Source organism: Haplochromis burtoni, unplaced genomic scaffold, assembly GCF_018398535.1.
Source record: "Haplochromis burtoni strain Fernald_Lab_line unplaced genomic scaffold, NCSU_Asbu1 Contig_3, whole genome shotgun sequence".
Classification (NCBI taxonomy): domain Eukaryota; kingdom Metazoa; phylum Chordata; class Actinopteri; order Cichliformes; family Cichlidae; genus Haplochromis; species Haplochromis burtoni.
In genome coordinates this window covers 1,981,471-1,999,959 of record NW_024582364.1, presented here as the reverse complement: position 1 = coordinate 1,999,959, position 18,489 = coordinate 1,981,471, and the positions used below count along the sequence as shown (strand labels likewise).

The following is an 18,489-nucleotide window of genomic DNA, read 5'->3' as shown; positions in this document are numbered from 1 at the left end:
TCCCAACTCTTGAGCCACGATCGCCCCGTTTGTAAATGCACAACCTATTATAAACGAACTCAGTTTATTCTGCAGGAACTGTACAAATCTATCAAAGAAACTCCATTTACTGACTGGAAACCTTTGTGAATCGTCATCCTTTAGAAACTTTCTGCTTTTCTGCGACTCATCTGTGTCGTTCAGGAGAGAAGCGCACACTGTACACCCCCGAGGGGATTCACTATCTCCGAAGAGAGGCTGCGCACAAAGAGCTTTGATTTACCATTGGACAACACTTTTAAATAGCCTTACTACAGGTGGGTGACGCTTAATCTGGAGCACATTGTTGGAACAGCTGTAGCTCAGACGCATGCACTTATCGGCGAAAAGGCGCATTGGGCACCTTTGGCTCTACGATTTTAGACAACAAGCGCGGAGATCCTCGTGATTACCAGCTGAGAGAGAGAGAGAGAGAGAGAGAGAGAGAGAGAGAGATGAAAGTTGGTTGTTCAGGCGACTTCAGGTGAATATTTTGTATTGCAGACTATCTCTATTTATGGGACCATGAACTCATCTGCAGGTGCAGGAAACTATCGCAGAGGCTCCATCAAGGCAGACAAGGTAACTTATATTTTAAATCTCCTTATTTAAAGAAACATTACTTTCCTTATAACTATTAAAATCCACCAGATTGTGCAGAATTGTTTGAGCACTTTTTTTTTTAAAGCCCACCGATGCGTAAAGAGGTGACCCCCTCCCCCTCTTTAAGTCCTGTGGACCGAACTGTAAAAGAAGACGATCGGGTTCCTATTACATGTTGTTGAGATGCAGAGGTGTAGCTGTCTTCTGGGTGCAGTATCTTGATTCCCTTTCGGTAGTTTTCCACCTGTTTATTTAAGTATAGAATCACTCAGCTCACGAGGATTGTTCTGGAAACAGTAGGTGTCATAAAGAATGTGCATCTGATTGTAGGGAGCCAAAGACGCTCACAAAATGTTGCCTCACTTTAGAAGTTAAGATTAAAGATGCCAAATAATCTGATAAGATGTCTGCAAATCCATCCACAGCTTCTCCATGAGAAGACTGTTTATGATTTTATATTCAACTCTAATTTCATATGTTTTTACTCCATCTTCCTTTATAGCTCAGTGGCTTACACCCTCAGAGTTCAAACAAGGTAACACATGAAATCAACAGACAATAAAAATACATCTCTTCTGACTTGTCCTGTCCTGTAATTCCCCAGCAACAGCACTCGCCTAACATCACTTCCGAGCAGCAGCCGCATATTGGAGCCAAAGTTAACTTGCATTACACCTCGGGGTGCATTGATTGTGGTTTCAGTGAGGACAAAATGTGTTTCCCTGTCCTGTGATTCTCTGTAGAGGAGCTGTGAAATATTTAAATTGTGACAAATTTGTCTGTCTCTAGGGGGCACGTCATCCCCAAAAAGGTTTAAAGATCACAGGCTGTAGTAGACTATTTATAGATAAATGTTACCCACAGTGCTACAAGCAAAGTACACTCGTTTAAAAATGCTCTTTTAAGTTTAAGATTAAGGATTGTTCATGTGTGTTGTTTGTGGAAAGCTTGGTGGTGTCGTTGCCTAATCGGCTCTCTGTCATTAATTTAATCACATTTGTGCTGCATTGCTGTGCATGTTTTCTTTGATACAATAGTGTGTAATTTAATCCTAATAAATCTGGATTATTTCCCAGTTTCTGTGTGGATTCACTCATCTTTTAGTCATAGATTAGACCGAGTCTTGATATCGTTCCCTTGTGCTCACGTTGGTTCACGCTGGAGTTAGTTTGCCACCTGCTGGAAGCACATACTCAGTCAACATGAGGCTTCTATGCCAAGCTTCAGCAGTCTGCTGGCATGTTGACAGACTTTTCTCTCATTACTCAGGCTTTGCTGGACTCCAGTCACTTTTACTTAAACAAATTTCTCCACTGTGAAGAGAGGCTATACCTTTTGTACACTCCATATTTCTCATATTTCTGCTGACAGCTCCGCTTACAGCTCAGTGCCGTGAAAGCCCCAAAGCCTTGAAGCTTCTGTGACCAGTATTTTACTTATTAAGGATTCCCAGACACAACCTATTAAATTCTACCATAATCTGTGGACAATTTGCATAGAAAGGGAAATCATTAAGTCCGGCCTTGGCAATCCAAGCCGCCTACCCTTCTCTGAGGACAGAATAATTTTGAGAAAATGCAGACATGTCTGCACTAAAATTCATTAAACCTGATTTGGTTGGTGTGATTCTGGCCTGAGAATAAGAGAGCTCATATTAACAGTGACTTACTGTCAGAATCTACATTCTTATTCTCATTTCCCTTTTTGCTCTCATCTTCTTTTCCCTTTCCTCCTCCTCCTTTTATTTCATAATGGTATTAATTACTAACTAGCTTTTTAAGGGTATTTATGAACCTAATAAAAATATAATAAAACATTCAACTAATGCAATTATGTTAGTGTCAGAGTCAAAGGTCTTCTGCTACTGTATTTAAACCTTACACTCCCATCCAATCAGGAAGCATGAGGACTGTAACAATATGAAATGTTACTCTACATGATTATTGTGGTTTTAAAACACTACTGTGAAAAAGTCTTGATCTACTCCTAATTTTTTAATATTTTGCTACGGAGGAGTCTTGTCTCAAGGAGACCTTTGTTGTCATTTTTTTAAGTGGTCTTGAGCAATAGTGCACCTGGTTTTCTGAAGGTCTTTAAACATTTTTATTTGGGCACTGGCTGCTTTTTTCAACCTTTTTCAGTCCTTGCACCTGATCATTTTCAGACAACTCTTTTTTTCATTTGCTTGATTTTTAAGTCACTTAACACTGATATATAAATTATTCAAGCACGGAAAACGCACCCTAACTCTGGGAGCCAATTTTAAATTGTATCTCTAGACTCTTTGTTACTAGGAGCTTGTTGCAAAAACAAACCCAGTTCCCATGTTTTTAGCTGAATCTATAGGAAATGCCAAAACATAACTCATCAGAGGTGGTCTCAGTGGAAGGTTGGCTGTCAAGAAGTCATTCTTAAGGAAGCAAAACAGGGAGAAAAGGCTGAGGTATGCCAGATTACCCCAGAACTGGGCTGAAAATCAATGGTAAAAACTCTGAAGAAGTGATGAATCCAAATTTGAAAGCTGTCAAATCATCATCAGTGAAGGAGACATGCCATGAAACAAGGTGGCGATTCTGTCATGGCTTTGGGATGTATTTGCACCATAATGAGCCATGGTGGTGTTGATGATCTTGTCAGAATTAATTGAATTATTAATGCGTAAAAGTATCATCAGATTTTGATCAACCACACAACACCATATGGACAGCATGTAATTAGTAGCAGCTTCATATTTCAACATTAAAATGACCCCAAACCCAGTGTAGTAAAAGCATACTGGATAGTGTTCCATTGTGTGGTTTTCTATCAGTCATGGATTGGCCTCCCCAGAGAGTGGAGCTCAGCATTGTAGAAGCAGTGTCATCTTGACAGAGAACAGAACAAAGAAGAGCTTGGAATTATTCCTAAAGACTACTTAAAGAAGTGAAGGGAAAGTTTGCCTAAGAGAGTTTATGCTGAACAATAAAAGTGGTCATAAGAAATACTGACTTTCAAGTTTTTCAGAATACTATAAACTTTGATTTGACCTCAAATTCTGTGTTTTCCTTTATGTTTACACAAGCTTCAACAAATCGCTTCTCCTACTTCCCATTATTGTAGCAAAATATCAAGAGAATTGGGGTGGCTCAAACCTTTTGTGCAATACTGTATCTATGACACAATTCAAATATAAAAGACTAATGTTACGCTATCTTTCAAAATCCCTATTGAAAATGAATTACATTCAAAATAACTGAGGTGCAGTTGGCTATGATTTTGTTTAAGGTAAAATATTAAGAAGAGATTTTGCTGTTTATATAAGAAAGAAGCTGTAGTTGTTGGTCTGAAATGGACTCTGACACACACACACACACACACACACTCTCACAACACACGACGCACGCACGCACTCACGCACACACACACGCACACACACACGCACACAAACATACACATACAAGGCTTCGATTTGTTGGTATTACCAAAGTGCATCATTCTCCTCCAGGATTCTCTAATTTTGTGTCCAATAAAAGGTCACAAAGTGTCACCACATTAGGGAGTTCTATACTTATATTCATGACTATATTAAGCTTCTGCAGTGTTTGTTGTCAGTCTGAATGCTGCTTCAGCTGCTGTTGATGTTTGTTACTTGTAGAGATCACATTCATTACTGGCTTCATAATGAAACATTCCCCCACGAGGATGCACAAATCCCACAGAGCATTGTGGAAACAAGGCTGTCACACGAACCTGCTTAATTTAAATTTCCTGAATTATTTTAGGACTCTAATCTTGTCGCACATATCGGTGCTCTGTCGCAAATTTGGAGCGAAAACCTTTTCATTCATCATTTTTGAATCATTTACATCTGATGGAATGGTTACTCAGCATCATGTATTTATGCTTAGACATGACCCCAGTTGAATCATTGGTATTTTTTTTAACTTTACACCACAGAGCAGAAAATATATTTCTTTTTTTGCCTCACCGTATCTTGTCTCATCTGTGGTGCCGTCTGCCTCTGGTGCTGCTCGCTGACTGACGTTTTTGAGGCCAGTGGCTTTCCCCTGAGTCTAGACTTCCTTTATTTGCATTAACTAAGAGAGGCAGTCAGACAGTCAGCTGGCATTGCTTTCTCTTTCCCAGATAAAATTTCTGTTGTTTCACTCTGAGGTTTAGCAGAGAGTTTAAAAGAGTTTGTAAGACGGCATTATAAATTTGTCTGCGGGGGTCATACAGCATGTTACCACTCAAGTGTAGTTTTGTGTGTTAGTAAGCAACACGATTGTACCTTTCATCTGTTTGATCGTGTTAGTTTTGAGTGAGCTTGTATCAGCGCTGTTTGAAAGTGTGTGTGTGTCAAGGATACACTGGCACCCTGAGCTGAATGTTAAGGTTCCCTGGAGTAAAATTGTACAGACAAACTTTCACTGAAATGATTTGTATGCAGCAGGAATAAGGATGAAATGCCTTTCAAAAGCATTCTGTATTCATCTAGTGAGCCCTCAGTATTTCTGCATTGAACCATTGCACTTTGAATCGCCTGCTTAAAATGTTTGTATTGCTGCCCGCAGCCAGTAGTAACCATTATAAAATGACTTTCATTTTCCTGATGCGCTCACACGTACACATTTTCTGTGCACATTTTGATACCATCTGTTTATTTTATCCAATGACCGCTTTGAAAGTGATAATGCTGTTGCAAACAATAGCACATTGTTCAATGAAATGAAATTCGGAGACAGAAACAACCAGGGATGCCCAGAAGCAACAGACACCATTCAGCAGCAGTCATTTTTCACCACTAACTGCTATGCTGCGATTAGGCTCCCCAGGGAAGGCTTGCTGTAGATGAGAACCATGTTTATAAAAGCTGTCCAGGTTTTGCAGCTCCCGGCCACCTTTGAGCACCTAAAGCTCTTCATCCTGGACACAATCTTGCACTTGCATTGCTCCCTGGGGCGCAGGGTTCATCTGTTCCTGTCACCTGTGACAGATGACCTGATAGTACTCTGCCTGTAGTGAAGCCACTTGCTGATAAAGACACATCATAGCGTGGCACACAGATATTCCCAGATTCATTCCTATTCTGACGAATAATGATGTTTTCTCTATTCATATCTTTGCACTGGTGTTGTAGCCTGAACTCAAAGTGAAGCGTGTACGAAGTGCATACCAAGGACAGCAGCATGAATCTTTAGGATCCACAGGGAGGAGTGTCAGGGATAGGTGCCGTGGTCTGGCTGAAGGTCAAAATCAGAGCTACACTGCACTTGATGCTGTTATCAGACACCAAGTTGTGAAGTGAAGGACACGTATAGAGGCAAACATGCATGCTTATGCGCACCTTTTCACACCTGAATGTTAGCGTTTTAGGATTTCACACAGAATTTTATCCTGTAGTTGTGAAATAATACTATCTCTGCAGTTGTGTTGAAAACATTACTTCTTTCAGTCCATGTACAGTTGTGGTCAGAAGTTTACATATCCTATCATGGGCATGAATGTCCTTTTAATATTGGGGCTTTTAAGGATTTCTTTGAAGTGTTCCTCTTTTAGGGTGGAATGATTGAACAGCAAACATCTTCAATGACTTTAAAAAACAAGAAGGGAAGGCTGTTCCGGAAATGTAATGTTCGCCTGTTTTACCCATTCTAAATCCAGTTTTGATATTTGTTTGGGATCATTGTCCTGTTGGAACACCCAAACATGTCCAAGTTTCAAACATCTAGCTGTTGACTTGAGGTGAAGTTAAAGATTTGAGGTAGTCCTCCTTCATTATTTCTTCCACTTTGTGCAGTGTACCAGCACCACCACTGGCAGCAAGACAGCCCCGGAGCATTATGCTACCACCACCATGCTTGACAGCCACATTGTAGCCAAATAGATTAATCTTTGTCTTGTCTGACCACAAAACCTTTCTCCAGATGAATTTGGCTTGTCTTGTGTTGACAACTGGAAATTCCAGCTTCGGCACCCTCTCAGTCCACGGTCAGGTGAAACTTCTTTTATTGTGGACAGTGACACTAATGTTCCAGCAGTTTCCAGTTCATGGCAGGCTTCATTGTTGGTTGTTCCTTTGTTTATCATAAAACTGCAAACCAATTCCCTCTCATTTGAGTGAGAGGGAATTGGATCTTCTTCCAGATCATTGTTAACCATCCAAATAACTTCAACTTATGTACAATTGTTTGACCTGATCTTATAATCTGGAGTTAACTAGAAATGGCTCCAGGATACTTTCTTCACTTGTGGAAATCTACAACTCTCTTATTTGGAGAGTATTGGTCAGTCCAATGAATGCTGTAAAAAAATCCTTTTTATGCTGAGAAGTAGAAACTTTCCATCCTGTAAAAATAACAGCCCAAAGAATTTGTTAAAAGCACCAAATTTCAATGACATTCATGGCCATGATGTCTATATCTAAACTTCTGACCACAACTGTACGTGGGTTGAAAAGAGAAACATTTTCAACACTGCTGCAGAGATTAAAAAAAAAAAAAAAAATCAAACAATTACCAGAAAATTCTGTGTGCAATGCTAAAACACTCAGGTATGATAAGGTTTGTATGAGCATGCATATTTGCCTCTGTATGTGTCCTCCCCTCTGTAACTGTGTCTGATGACATCATCAAGCTGTTATGTCCTTCTGACCACAACTGTGGAGCTGTTTCGCTATTACCAGACAAATTATGGTATAAAAATTCAATTAAGAAGCTGGATACACCATTGCAGCAGACACTTCCACACAAACCAAAACATAAACTGATGATTTCATTATCTCCACTGGGCTGAATGCTAAATCTTGTTTTCTCACTGAATCTGGAGGCCCATATGTGTATCACAGAAGTCCCTTCACCATGCTGATATATGTGATTTAAAAACACAGAAATGCAAACTGTCATTGCGATTTATACGCAATAAACTAATGTCTCCTGAATATTATTGCGTGCTATCAATTGTAGACGTTATTAATGATTGTGTTTTGACATCGGCTCTTAAAATGTGTTGATGGTTGCTCATGTTCTGCAAAATCAGCAGACGCTGACAAATGGACGGACTCTGTAAGTAAATATAAGCAGTGCTATAAGTTTTCAAGCTGTGCGTGGTTAATGCTCTGTCGGTGTGATAAAACACTACGTCACCTCTGTGCTCTACAGCAATAACCACGTTGACCTTTTATACTAATTGCAATTACAGTGACTTATTGTGAGCCAGCATTATTCATAATCATAGGAGTGTATGTCGTAGCTGTAAATGTGAGAAAAATGAATGCAGAAGATGACCAATCAGGGGCTTGTTTAAAGGACCCTGGGGAAATGTCACGGCATAAAATGAGCTTGTTAACAGAAATAGCTATAACTACAACCGCCATTTCTTCTATGAACTTGAAAGACTTTATTATCCTTTGGTAAAGTCACCAGAGCAATTACTCTCTTTGATGAAACCTCATCTCCTGTGGCGCGTGTGAACTACAGTTCATCTTTATCCTCAGTGTAGAGCGGCCTTAAATGCGGGTCCTGTTAACATGAAGAAGAAAAAAAGCCTAAACAAGCGCAGCTGTTCTTCTTTTGTGTTGTTGTGGTTTAATTTAAACGTTGATCGTCTTGCGTGCAGTGATTATGCTGCCTACATTTAAATAAGAGCTGCAATTCATCAGCTGCTGCTGCGGAGTTGTTGTCTGTGTGCAAATCAAACATGTAAAGTATGAGCCGAAACCCGGCGGCCATTAGAGATAAACTGCTGCAGCTGCGGGGGAAGCTTCAAACAGGCTCATGAGTCACGGTCAAAAAGAAATGTAGCTGACTTTTAATGCAAGTATTTATGAACCACCGTGAAACCTCAAACCAGGGCTTACCACAGGGTGTAATACATGCCACCATCCATGAAATAAGAACGCAGGCGGCTCAACTTTATGTTAGTCACTTGCCCTCTGACAAACTGTCAAGGTCACCTTCTGCTCACGAACGTCGAATTAGTTAACATGTTCTTTCATCTGTGAAGTGTGAAAGTTAGGGCAGCGTTAGCGCTTTAGTGACGTTGCGCTGTTTACAATTTTGATGTTCACACAACTTCAGCATCCTGAGTTCACACACAAGCAAAATGCTGGACAGCATCAACACAAGGATATAATTCAAACCCTGAGTCCATATCAAGCCTGGGTGTGAGAAGTGGCCTTGTGATTTACTACGCTTGGATCCTGCTGTGTGCCATTTTAAATGAATGAGTTATGAACACTTTGCCATTCATGCTGTCCGTGACGGTCCTCTTAGGGCGTCTTGCCTCTGGCTTTTGTCATATTCAGCCGGGCTAGATGCAGAAGGAGAGGGCAGTTTGGCTTTTCACTTAGAAATATCACCTCTTCTAGTTTTATAAAAGCCATTTCGTCGCTACTGTCTTGTGGCTTAGTGCTACGGTTCGGTTAAATAAGCTGGTTACTCAGTCTCAGCCCTGGGATTCATTACGGGAGGTACAAATGCTACATAAATAAATCTGCAGTAGTGTTGCCTGTGCCAGGATTCTGTCCTGTCAGTGTAGCTTGATGGGTGTGTGTGTGTGCATGTGTGTTTGGGCAGGTGGGCGGAGTTGTATTTTATGATAGAGAAGACAGGAAGCATAAATATTACTTGTGCTTAATCACAACCCAGCTGCAATGCTGAGTGAAATGATCAATTTCTTGGTAATATTTACACACATTGGACACAAACACACACACACACACACATTGGACACACACACACAAACACACACACACATATACACAAACACACACACACTTAAACACACACACTCAAAAAGAGAAAAAAGCCTAGCAGGCAATATTGTTACTAATATGTTGAGGAACATGTTATTATTTATATGCTACAGTGTATTTATGTGTGTGTGTGTGTGTGTGTGAGAGAGAGAGAGAGATTTACTTACACTATTCAACTCCACCTTTGCTGAGTAAAGTCTTGTCGAGAGAGTTTAAGCATATTTGTGTGCAGGAGTTGAGGCAGCGAGTGAGCCAGGGAGGGAGGGAGTAAGGGCGGCAGAGATAAGTAACGTTTGGAGGAGCCTGTACCACCACCTCTCCCGCGCCCCCCCCCCCCCCCCCCCCCCCCCCCCCCCCCCCCCCCCCCCCCCCCCCTTTGGAAACGATGCCAGTGTCTGTGATTGATTCACCCGGCGAGTAGAGAGGGAGGCGTTCTCGCTGGGCTCCCGGACCCCCAGGTCATCCTTTCTCTTAGCTGTAGGGGAAGGGAGGGGAAGGGGAGGAGGTTGGCGGGGTGGGGGGGAGGAATTCTCAGACACCTCCAGCAGCCCCAACTTCACAGCACAAAGGTGTGAGCACAGCGAGAGGGGAAGGCAAGTGGCACTTCTCACCATGTCTGTCCTCATAGCCACCCAGCTGAAGATAGACACCAGCACTCCTTCCAGAAGGGTAAGAGGCCCTTTTAGCATGCATGACACGCTGTGGGGGAATGTCTGTGTTTGTGGGTGAGCCTCCTGCTACTGACAGAACAGGCTGCTGGCTGTTTTTGATAACAACTGGACAGGCAAGAAGAGAGCGGCGGGTCCTCATCTCCCCTCTGCCAGGATCTTGATGGACAAATGCTTACCACTTTTAATTTTCTTTCAAGAGGCGACTTCTAATGAATGGCTGGCTGCATACGCTGTGGAGAATACCTTGCGCCTCATTGTTAATCTTTGTGATGTTACCACATAATGACTTCAGTTCAGCTGCTCACTATGAGGAAAAGTTAGGTATGAAAGTATGATTGCAGTGCCATATTAGATGTTTTAAAACGACTGATTTGCATTGCCTTTTCTTTGCTTAATCTTTGCTTATGTGAAAATCCTCCAGACTTGACTTTGAGGTCAACTCATTAAATTAAATGCTGACAGTTTACTGCTCTCATGTTTGCATGCAAATGGGCTACAAGGGAGATTGATGACGAGCAGAAGTTGCTGTGCGACTTTGGTGTTCTTGAGCAATTAAAATTATGTAAATTGTAGCTTTCTGGAAGTTAGAGAAAGGAACGCCCATAGCTCTAAAACTCTCTCCTGCAGAGCAGCGTTTAGATTTGTGCAGCACTCCAGATCACAAATACACTTACATTTTGTGCCACGTGGAATAATAAATGACCAGAAGGGTCATACCAATCAATAACTTGTGCAGGGCAGTTTGCATTAAGCCTTGCATGTCTCATACCATAAACTCCTTCAATTCATTTGTCATAATCCATTTTCAGCTCTCGTTTTGCTGTGCACACTATCTTTCTATCCGCACCCAAACACACATTTGACAGTAAATTTATAGTGACATGCTCTAGTTTGGTTTCTCTGTTTCCTATCTCCCCCTTCGATTCCTTCCTCTTTCTTCTCCCCATCATCTGCTGCCGCCACAATCCACAGCTGTAGTCTGCTGCTCCCCCTCAAACCACAGTCTATTCTACAGCATCAGCCAGCATTAAACTCCATTTCCTCAGTGACTTATCTGCTGCCATTTCAATTTGGGCTCAGTGCATAGCTTCCCTTCACTTGTAATACACTGGGAGATTCAGCTCTCCATAAAAAATAATATTCCCCTTCCAATGGGACACATCCTCAACTAGTTTCACTCAGGGAATGGATTTTATGCAGGCAAATAAGGGCTTAGAACAGGTTAGAAATGACAATATTTACATTTATGTGAATTTACAGTAGGAAGGTCATCAAATGATTCACACATAAAGTGTTACCTATATGAGACTAAATATGTGTCGGTGATTTGTAGCAGCTTCCTTCTTCTGTGCAGCGGACCAGAAGTGTAATGAATGCAGTACTTGCAGCCAAGAGTAATTGAAGTGACCATTGTTACATGGCCCGAAATGAGCCAAGTGTTGTAACGTAGTCTTAGGGTGTAATTCAATGATAAGGACTGTGAGACTCTGCAGTCTCACAGACTTTGGCTTTCAGTGACACACAATTCAATTTTGATAAACACTGATGGAGAAAGATGTTTCTACCCTGTGAGTAATGGCTGATCGATCTATCCATCTATCGATCGATCTATCGATCTATCTGTCTGCCTGTCTCTTGTGGTATCACAATACAGAAATGCTGAAAGACTTCACACTTTGCATGACAATAAGCTACAAAAATCATGATCCCTGTGTAAACAAATACCAATATGTGCAGTGCATCGCAGCATCAGTGTGTGTATTATAATAATCGTTCCAATACGTCCGTTTGATTAATTAGCTCTCTGATTTCTTTCCCACCATTTTTTCATCTGTGAATTACAATGCAAGTGAGTGAACAGGCATCTGCTTTTCCTTCATTCATTTGATAAGCTTTGCCTCTGGAAGTCACGTGACTGGGGTAATCCATGCTGTGAAGGAAATGTGTTTAAGGTGTTTTAATAAAAACATGCACGTTTGAGGCCAGAGTTTATACATACGATGTGAGTTAATGCTTTTATACGATATATTGCTGTGTGGATGTTCTGTCCTAACTGTTGACAATGCTGCTAAGTGCGCACCAAACTGTGGCTGACCTGCTGTTGTTGTTACAGTGATGCCACAAATCTGCCCCTTTCACCTCATGCAGTATCTTCACCGACATCTATTCCCTCTGTTCTGTGCTCCCCCGAGGAGACGTGCCTTGCAGCCTGAAAACATTTGATCTGGAGGCATTTTAATGAGTTACGGCGTGCAATTCCTTCTTGAAGACTGCTTCTGATAATTGGACAAATTTGATGTACACAAGTGTATTTGTGATGATTTTTAATCGATGTGAGAGCAAGCTATTTACAGCTCGGTAATGGACTGTCTCGAGAAGAGCTTCAAGATAAAATGTATGTGCCCAGGCCACAGTGAAACGGGGCATGTAATCCGACACCGGCAGCGGGGTGATAAAGAAACTTGTTGTCATGGTTGTCCCAGCACAGCATCGAGAGAAATCACTAGTGTCCAGCTAATGCCGAATGGAGAATGGTGGAAAAATGTGATTATGATGGGCTGTAACTGAATCTGTTCTCTCTTACATGCATGTAAAGGGGTTCAGCAATTTCCTTGTTCAGCTGAGTGATGTTCAGAGGAAATTAGATATTACTGCACACCCGCAAAACATCGATTGATTGATCGGTCTCCTCTTCCATCCAATTAATTTGTGTCATTTTGTTGTGCTGTGTGGAATGCTGATGGAAAGATGTTGGGCTGCAGTGGCATTTCACTTCATACAAATACATTAATATTTGCATTGTGAGTGATTAACTAAATTTATATAGGCACCACACTACAGTATGTACTGTATGGTATCCTGTTTATGGTAATAGAAATAACAGTATGCGTGATAGTGTTGCTGTGCAGCTTAATATCCAGCTTACCTTTGTTGTACATATTTTTAAAGATGTCAAACTTTAAGAAAATAAGATCAAAAACACTTAATTCTTAAAAATTTCCAAGCCAGGAGATCTAAAACAGAAAAGAGCAAACATTAAAATGATTTTTTGTGTGTGTGTGCAATTATAAAAAGATTTACTTTCCTTTTTCTCTCTCAGATTTCTTGGTTTCCCTCTAGTCTTTCTTGCTAATAATGTTTAATGCTATTGTGGGATTTTTTTTTTTACCTCCAGGCTGCCTCAGAGTTTTCCGCCTCTCTGCGGAGAACATGATCACCAGTTTTTGGCGTTGTTTCATTTCATTCTAGGAGGAGAAAAATAATGACTTCCCACTGGTCCTCATATAATAAAATAACATCTGTGCATTCAGTTAGTAAAATTTCTGGCAAAGTTGGTGTGTCAGTCCCTCACTGGAATTAAAAAAATAAACTCACTGAAGGGAGTTTACTGCATAGCGGAGCTTCATAAAGCCATCACTCACAGCGTCATAAAGTGCACCAAAGTGCATCGTATCATTTGAAATAAAATGCATCTGTGACGTGTTTGAAATATAATTACGATGTTCCATATCACAAGGGAGGTAAGCTTTAGCTTGCACTGTCTCCAACAGTACCATTAGCTACCCACAGAGGTTTTACTGCAGCTATCATTGTCATTATACCTGGTTATTATATGCTTCTTCAAATTTTTACCACCTGTAATGCAGAGCTTGACTGCAGTGGTGTTTGTGGGAGCAGGGAAAGGCGTAGCTCCAGTCATCTGCTGTGTCTGTGTGGAGGCGATAGGGGAGTCAAGCTGAGCCCGGGCTCCCCGGCGCTGTCCTGAGGGGAGCTTTAAAGCAGTGAGGCAGTTCACAATAGCTCCCCAACAAGGTGAGGGAGATTGGAAGACATCTATCAGAGAGGCTGGGATTGATGTCAAGTGACTCAGGCCTATTTCCCAAGGGGTGCGCAGACCCAGGAAAAGGCATTTATGAACTAGGGAAACAAATGACAAGGACCGAGGCAAGCCACTGTGGAAGGCGAGAGATTGCTGGAAGCCCAGAGATGTTCAGTCCAAAGCACAAGTTTCTGCTGAAACTCCAATTACGAGGTAGACAAAGCATCAAACAAAGTTCATTACTTTTTGAATCATACTTGGAGTCAAAGGAAAAAATGAGTCAAACTCATGAGGAAGGGGAGAATGGGGAGTAACGTCCACTATCCCTATTTTGTTTTGTTTTGTAAATGGCCAAACATTTGAAATGAAAATTCTGTATTCCAGATAGATTTACTATTAATCGGGTTGTATTCATAATTCAAGCCACGAATCAATGAGCCTTCAGCATTTCTTTCAGGACTCGAGATAACTCACCATTTATAAAAGAAATTTAATTGAAACTCACTCTTTATTCAGAGTTCAAGATAGACCTTTTTCATTTCTACTACTCTAGTCAGTTCACCTTGATAACACTTTGCAAATGATTGCCAAATGAACTTGATTTCGCTTAATGAGAGAGGCAAAACGGCGGTATTCAGCAGAGTGTGTGCAGAGCGGTTTGGAGCTGCGCTTTAGTGCTGCTTTGAAGTTGCACCCCTCTGAAGATGACCTATTTCCCAGAAATACAGCTCAGCACCAGTTGGGTGATAGTTTGAGTGAGAGGCCATGGCGTGTTGGCCTGTGGCATTCTTGACAGGAATGGCAGAGATTTGAACACTTTGACCCAAGAGCCTTTCCCTCCCTCCGTTGCATATAAGCCAATATTCTGCATTTACCAGAGCTGCATTGCTGTGGCCTCTGTGAGTATTTCAAGCATGAAATCACCTGCAGTGTTATGAGCTGAATAACACTTGTGGTTGTGAACTGAATGAAAATATTGGGCTGAAGTAGCGAAGGGGCATTTTTATGGTTTGTGGCACTGCATGTAGAGGGGCTTTCAAGAAAGGTTTTCATCAGGCTCTAAGAAGCTGCAAAGGATACGTTTAACCACGTTTGTACACATTTTAAATATATATTCCTTTTATTTTATCCAGTTGTGTGACTCAAATATATGCTGTGCTTCAGAGTATTTTCTGTTTTCTATCTTTAAAGAAAGAACTTCCCTCTTTGTTGTGTCACATGTGGAGTACACATCTTAAGAGGCGTTTGGTCAGCCTGTCCTAATCCAGCGCGCCACAGAGAGGCACTAGAGCTCCGTCCTGGGACCATACGCAGTCACATGAGAGGCAATTTTACAACCTCGCTCATGAAATCATAAATGAGAGAGGCTTCTTATTCTGCGCTTTCACATCGAAGTCTATACAAGCGAATCTGTGCATCGCTGGCGCATTTCTGCGCGCAAAGCAGTGCACAAAGAAGTGCAGTGACAGTAGTGCTACAGTAAAGCTGCTCTCACAGCGATGGTCACTTCACATGCAGAGCGCGTCTGCGGTGAGTACCGTCGGGCTCTCTGCGTCCTTCACACTTTTCATATGTGAGGTCAGTCCGGTATACACATAGCCGGAAGAGTCGAATCAGTATCTGTTGCTCGTTTGTTTTTGTTTGTTTTTGGACGGGGGGAGGTGGACAATCACTCGGAGTCATCTGGATGATCGAATATCTGATGGAAACTCAGCGCATCCGCCTGCCATCTCTCTGAAAGGAGGCATCAGGAAACTGAAGAGGGGAGACAACGTGTCGTGAATACAGAAGAGAGCAACTATTGACACCTACAGCCCACCAGTCTGCCGTGCGCCTGGGCAAAGCTAAAAGGACACGGCTGCGAATGATCCGGCTTTATATTGGTCTAACACTCCAACGCCGTGAGTCATCCACACTATCCACAGATGCTTATTTACTAGCCAAGTGTCTTCACCTCGTCCTTTTTTTTTTGCTCCATCCCGGAGGTGAAAGCTGGCTGCCTGCCATCGGTTCTCTTCGAAGCGCAAATAAACCAAACAGACTGTCCAAGCCACACAATCAGACGAGACCTGCTTGTGACTCTGACATGCTGTAAGTTGCTTTTGTTGTTGTTGTTGTTGTTTTTTTTATCTGAACCGGACCAGTATTATGGCTTCGCTGTACCAGAGATTCACCGGAAAGATCAATACCACCAATTCCTTTCCGCACCCACCTGAGGCCAGCCACCTTCTTGGTGGACAGGTTGCAGACGAGGAAAACGCAGCGAAGACCCCTCAGCAACTCCTCGATGGGAGACCTCACGTCCAGTACCGCAAAAAATGCCTGCGGGAGGATGAGGACGTAAGAAATGAGTTTTTTCTTTGTTGTTTGCATGCATAAAGCCACAATTATGCACATTTTGGACAGTAATTCTTCAAACACTCTCATTCAGACCCCAACAGGCCTCCCTGAAGCTTTCACTTTTAAAAGATGTTGAAGAAACTTTCAAAAGCTTGGTTTATATTCTGTGGCAGCCACAGTCTTCCATTATTATGTTGCTTCTGCTTGTGTTGCAGTGTTTTTTAAAAAACATTCATCTCTTCCACTACTAGCAATGGTAGCATTAAAGCTCGACGTGCTTCAGGTGACCGTGATGATGATTTGACTTAAAAATCAACACTTTCTGCTCCATATGTTTCATATCTGTCTGCAGAGAGCCGCTGATGGGTTGCATGGTGCTGACCGTGGTGCTGAAACTGCAAACAGCACCACAGCAGTGTTGTGGTTATAGAAAGTGACAAAACATAAGCGTCTGACTCATTTTTGAGAGGTTCATGAAGAGGGTGTTTGGCCCAACCATGACCCTAAACCCCCTCCCAACACACAAACACACACACAAGCCTTTAGCATTTAGAAATTTCTCACTGTGGATTTTGATGGATAAGTTGAGGGCCAGCTCAACGAGGCAGCTGCCTGGAGCCTCAACAGCACAAGGGACGCAAAGGAGAGGAAGAAATATTTTGTAAAATTTATAGTTCAACCTTAAAAATATGCCACTAATGTGCCCCAAGCACTGTTAAAGACACCGGTCACAGTAAACAGCTGATCTAAAAGGAAGCTACGCATACAGATGTTCCCTGCAGCATTATAAATTGAAGCCACATGTGATAAATTGCAGTGTGGGTGCAGGCGACTCCTCAGATTGCCTGTAGAAGTCGGATTGTTGGTTTTACAAAAGAGAGGCTGTAGCGGGGAACTAGGATCTAAAAGTTGAACAAAATATTACAGTCAGGCTGCAGTGATCTAGACACACAGACGGGTGCACAGCCAGAACTGTCTTAACAGGTTATTAATAAGTTTGACGAATATTTAATGTAACCCAGGGGAATCTGAAGGCGATGCTTGCTGCTTACAGCTGTTTATTGGAGTCTTTCCTTAAAGTTCATCCAATAATCGCAGCTTCATGGGGTTACTTACAGCTGCAGAATCATCAGGAGGGTTTCAGCAGAGAGAGTTATTAATAATCATTAAATATTCTCAATGCGGATAGAATTAAAACACAGTCTGTATTTTTTTTTTTTTACACATTAGTCAGATGACCTGTCACACTCACACACTTTTTGCAGTTAAATCATTTGTTACACACCAGCTAATCCAAGGTTGAGTTCAAATGTTTCCTAAGGCACTGCAGTAGCAAGAACCAGTCCTGGATAGGAGGTACTATATGGGAAAAAATAATAAGAAGGCTCAGTTTATGAAACATTGTTGGAATGGCTTTTCTGCTCAGTCCTGCTGGATTGTGTTTGGCTTTGTTCTGTGCTTTTTAGATTTAATGACAGGTACATCATCACAATGCTTTTTATTAGTTCACTGTTTGTCTGCTTGTAGCCATGACGTGAAATTGCTTCTCATACAAAAACCAAAATGCTCTACTTCAGTCTTTCTCTATTAGATTAGAAGATGGCTATTTGGACTTTGTGCTTGTTAGAGACGACAGCACCCAGTACCTCCAAACTGTAGTGGTTTATGCAATCACCTAACAAGCAAAAGAATCCTGGTTCATTTATGGCGAAAACACAAAGTGTTTGTGTCATTCTGTTTTCATTTGTGAAAACAAACACAACATGAAGTGCAGAGCTCTCAGACAATTTTGTCCCCTAAACATTTCTGACATTTGTGTTACTGGTTTCTCTTTTTTTCAGCCTAAGAAGACTCATATCCATCTAGCTATGTAGCATCAGCCATGCTTCCACCAAATAGCGAAAACTCACAGAAGGTTTCAGATTGACTGGAATCTCACATTCTGTCTGCACAAAGACAGAGTTGTTAGGAAATGTGTTGCTTGTTTTCTGCAGGAAATAGAGGTATAGTCCTCTGGCTGTGTCCTATATGCCTCTGGACAAAAAGAAATAACCTACCATTGCTTCCTTTAAGCTTATTACCTCATTTTTATGGATAATTTTGTACTGGCGACTTGACAGTCACGATTTTCTTAACAAACAGACATCATTTTACCCGTTAAGTCAGAAGTTGTTATTGTACTGCAAGATTTCCAATTTATTACATTTGCACTATTAACCTTGAGGTCACCTTTAGTCCCAATGTGTCTCTGAGTCGTGCTGGAGCATGAAATTGCCTTTTGCCTCAAGAGATGGGGAGACCAT

The 18,489-nt window shown here is 41.6% G+C and overlaps 1 protein-coding gene across 3 annotated transcripts in view; it reads left to right on the top strand.

Moving 5' to 3' along the window:
• The first annotated feature begins 369 nt into the window (after positions 1 to 369).
• The window catches only part of LOC102308428 (dipeptidyl aminopeptidase-like protein 6), a 91,486-nt gene continuing 73,366 nt past the window's right edge, over positions 370 to 18,489 (top strand). Inside the window, exon 1 of one of the 3 annotated variants that reach the window (XM_042219240.1) lies at positions 370 to 600. In XM_042219240.1, the coding sequence (XP_042075174.1) occupies positions 544 to 600 (57 nt within the window). In that variant the 5' untranslated portion in view covers positions 370 to 543. Of the gene's footprint in view, positions 601 to 9,916; positions 10,025 to 15,147; positions 16,187 to 18,489 lie in introns of those variants that run through there. The other 2 variants (XM_042219242.1, XM_005912740.3) reach the window with 2 other exon arrangements.